The 3,827-nt window shown below is 45.9% G+C and overlaps 4 protein-coding genes across 4 annotated transcripts; 2 read left to right on the top strand and 2 right to left on the bottom strand.

Moving 5' to 3' along the window:
* Nucleotides 1-396: 396 nt before the first annotated feature.
* On the top strand, nt 397-702 carry T310_5529 (uncharacterized protein; the record flags this gene model as incomplete). The annotated part of the gene is made up of 1 exon (XM_013471607.1): nt 397-702. A coding segment is annotated over one exon (306 nt), but the record flags the coding sequence as incomplete, so codon positions are not given.
* A 1,150-nt stretch (nt 703-1,852) lies between these two features.
* Nucleotides 1,853-2,173, bottom strand: T310_5528 (uncharacterized protein; the record flags this gene model as incomplete). Its single annotated transcript, XM_013471606.1, has 1 exon — nt 1,853-2,173. A coding segment is annotated over one exon (321 nt), but the record flags the coding sequence as incomplete, so codon positions are not given.
* A 339-nt stretch (nt 2,174-2,512) lies between these two features.
* On the bottom strand, nt 2,513-2,818 carry T310_5527 (uncharacterized protein; the record flags this gene model as incomplete). Its single annotated transcript, XM_013471605.1, has 1 exon — nt 2,513-2,818. A coding segment is annotated over one exon (306 nt), but the record flags the coding sequence as incomplete, so codon positions are not given.
* T310_5526 (uncharacterized protein) lies at nt 2,547-2,822 on the top strand (the record flags this gene model as incomplete). Its single annotated transcript, XM_013471604.1, has 1 exon — nt 2,547-2,822. A coding segment is annotated over one exon (276 nt), but the record flags the coding sequence as incomplete, so codon positions are not given.
* Nucleotides 2,823-3,827: the final 1,005 nt, after the last annotated feature.

The raw sequence follows: 3,827 nt of genomic DNA, 5'->3' as shown, positions 1-3,827 counted from the left end.
TCCCGATTCGGAGTTCGGCGGCGAGGACCTTAGGCAGGATGCGATCGATGTTATAAGGGACCACATAGTACAAAGCATGGATAGTATCGACCTATACCAGTTAGACAAGTAATATAAGGGGGCTCTTTGAGAGCAGATTCACCTCTACTCCTTGCAGAAACGGGACCGTAGGTCTCTCAAAAAAAATTGGGATCAAAATCTTTTGCGTCGAAATCTTCGTCTTCTCTCAACGGTATCCAGCCATGTGTCTTGAATTCCATGACATACTTCCAAGTAGCGCTAAGTGTTTCCATGTCGTCCTCATGTAAAATAAGAAGATGATGGCACGTTGATGGGGGTTCAACGGAGATTGAAATATTGGATTACGTGGATCATATTGTGGAACAGTACTCATAATTATACTCTGATCCTGAACCTGGGGCCAACGACGATCTTGTGGTACACCTATTCTTGAACCTAATCATGGAAATGTATCAGACGCATGATCTATCGCTTCTTGAGCTAGCAAACGAGATATGCAACCAGATTGTTTGGTTACAAAATCATCTGACAAGAATACCAGCAGCTAGTGAGACTAGAAAAATATATGTGGCTCTGATTACGTCTCTGACGATACACCCTCCTTTTTGCAGCCCGATCACTTGGGGCCTCACACGACTGTCTTCGTTTCCATATCGACATTGGTGGCGTCTTGTAAAATGAGTGTTCAGGAGACTTTCAGACTGTTAGCAACGACTTCCAAGAGATAAGGGTCACGTATGCCAATTGGAGTCTTCGTCGACTTCAGGCTCGGTCTTTGAAGCTTCGATCTCTTCATGATGTTGAGACTGGAATGCATGTGGTTCCACTTCCCTCAAACCAAATAGCTCGGAGACACTCGGTGACCAGAATCTGACATTCAGGCTCTGAACATTCTCTTCCTCGCAATTGGCTTTGTCTCTAGTAGTAATCACAATGGGTATTAATTCGAAGCATCAAGTGCCTAATGCACCTGGCACAGCATAGTTTCTCTCAAGAGATGGAGACCCGTCCCCAGCGAAATCACTGAAAATTCACTGATGCATATTCCTCCCAACTATTGGAGAACCAGCTGTGAATCAACTGAAAATTCAATGGTCATGGCCACATAAGGGGATGGTCTGAACCCAAAAATGTAGTCAATGTAGTCTCCATGGCAGTAAACGATTTACACAAGGCTAGTTGAGAGTGAAATCCAAGGCAACTGGCTTGCATGAACGAGGCAACATACGCAGATGATAGGACATCTTACATGTCAAGTCCTAAAGTTATACTAGTATAGAGTAGTATTTCGGGCTCAGGGCTTGGCTCTTCCCGTTCTTCCCTGTAAATCTTTACTGATGCAAGTCAAGTAGTACGTCTAGATAAGGTCCAGTGGGTTGTTTCTAAGTTTTGCCTCTGAGTTCGTATTCGCTTTCTGTAAACAAAATCATTTATTTTCCGGTGCGGCAATCCGCAGCTATTTGCGCAGTAACTTACCTGCATAACGAGACATCCAATTAAATACGATTTACCAGCGCACCCTCGACTTCACCGGACCCGCCCAGACAGCCCGACCAATATACGTTTGAGTTATTGTTTCCGGAAACAATAAATTGACCTCTGATTGGTTGATGGTCTTCAAATTAACTTGCTCTAATATCTTAGGGAGCTTGGCAAAGCCAAATTAGGTCAGGAAGTGATTACCAAGGCCGTTAGCACCTGCAAGTTATGATAATTTCTCGCGTATTAGGGGTTTTATGACATCGGTTGAAAAGCTTCCATTCTTCGTTCTCTAGAGAGAGTTGTTCCTAACTACGGTTCCTAGAGGTCTAGAGGCTTTGCATGATCCTCGCTAGTTGACTAGTCCTAATTGGGTGCGAACGGGCAAGTGGTAGTGCACGTTGGCATTTGGATGCCGGCTGCGCGTAGTATTGATGTCCAGCGAGCGGATGATGCACTGGGGCTCCTCCTCGAAAATCTTAGCAGTGATGTGGTACATGATGTAGCCGTTGCCGCCTGTCACAAATACAGGGCCCCAAGCTGGGCGGTAGATGCTGCTCGGCCATGACAATAGATATTGAGGAGAGACAAGAGACGAAACGAAGGATGTTGCGGAGCGAGTGCAGCTGAAACAGCTTGTGGTGAGGGTTGCTTTTTTTTTTTCCTTTTTTTTTTAATTATTTTTGTTTTTGTTTTTGTTTTGGTTTTGGACAGTTAGAAAGTTCCAGGCAAAGGGAGCGCGAAAGGGGAAGAAAGAGCATAGGAGGCCTTCATTAGTATTTATTCCCCATCATGTTGAGTGGCTCGAAGCTCCGGCTCCCAAATATGGAAAGTGCAGTGATAGCTTGCACCCTGTTCCTAGAGCTGCACCCCTTATCCTACATCCCAGCTACTTAGATTGAGCCAATACGCTTAGTCTGCATAGCGTTGTTCCTCCCTCCTTGACATCAAGCTGAACTCTTAGGCTGCACCAGGCAGCACACCTATCAGATAAGCAGATAAGAGGCGTGCATTAGTTGGTTGGAGGGCAGGGGATTGGACCCTGAGCCAGGTATGGAGATACATTTACTTTTGTTATTTTTTTGTTATTATACAAGGTGTTACGCGCTGGGCCCAACCGTAGTCGTCGATACTTAGCAATGGTGGTTAGGGAAGGATCAAGGAGTCCTCTTGACTCTACGTCGTTCACGAGCACGCGACGATCTAACCGATCCGGGTCTCCTTTCCTCGAGACAACGGCCCAACTGGCGAAGGGCTCTTCCTCGAACGACCTATCTCGCAGACGTGGTGGGGTCTCACGGAACACAACAAGAATGCTTTAAGGGACGATGACAACGACTAGGTCAGAGGCAACGCCTACTAGAGCTATACCGAAGTATACCACTAGTAGTAAGAAGTCTTACTGAGCCCCAGAGTAAGTATCTTAGTAACTTGACTGAATGAATTGAATGACTTGAACGAATTGAGCGCGAGTAAAGAAAGACTAGATACATGATGAATGATCGTCCTTATATAACTTCCTCTCAACATGTTGCTTGACCTGTTCGGAGCATGTCGCCTATCATGCTCCGAGCATGGTGCTGTACCATGTTCAACCTATCTTGTCCTTTGTTTAGCATGTTGCTTGTCATGCTCGACATGTCCCTTGCCATGCTTGGTCACGTGACTTATTGTTGCCTCGTTTACCAACTCGCAGGTCACCTGTTTCATCTTGCGTCGCTGTGTTGGACAGCGCCTCATTCTGTTGGTTCGTAACACAAGGCTGTTTAGTTTTAATTGCATTACGCGCGTTTTACAGCTACCCACCTTTTCTTTCTTTGTTTAAATGGTCGGCTCCACTTCCCGATACATAGCAACTGCCCCACCTGACCGGGGTGCCGATCACCCGCTATGCTAGTATCAGGGTTTTAAGGAAACTTTAAACGATACAGTACAGGTCCACCTGTCCCAGGTTCCTACTAGTAGTAATAATAAGCTGTGATGTGGAGACTACAGTTTCACCAGTTGTAGGTTCCCCACTCACAGCTGTATGGTGGGAGGTAGGGGAGGAGAGCTGCCAAGTCACATGACACCAAGGTACATAGATAGTACACACTGCGTGAGTTTGAATTGCTGCGGTCCTGTAGCATGTCCAAACTTGATTGGCTGCCCGGCTTGCAATGCAAAGTCATGGGGAGAACTCATCTTTGGATAATCCAAACCTCCTTTAGAATGATCCATTCTCATGTCAACGACTTGTTTTTGAGCGAAAAATGGATCTCTTATCAGCATTAAAGACTCTGCGGAATGTGCCAGATGACGCTCTCCGGATTTACAGGCACGAGATT

The sequence above is a fragment of the Rasamsonia emersonii genome, assembly GCF_000968595.1.
Source record: "Rasamsonia emersonii CBS 393.64 chromosome Unknown ctg1118621760293, whole genome shotgun sequence".
NCBI classification, from domain to species: domain Eukaryota; kingdom Fungi; phylum Ascomycota; class Eurotiomycetes; order Eurotiales; family Trichocomaceae; genus Rasamsonia; species Rasamsonia emersonii.
Note: the sequence above shows the minus strand (reverse complement) of the source record. Positions and strands in the feature narration are given on the sequence as shown.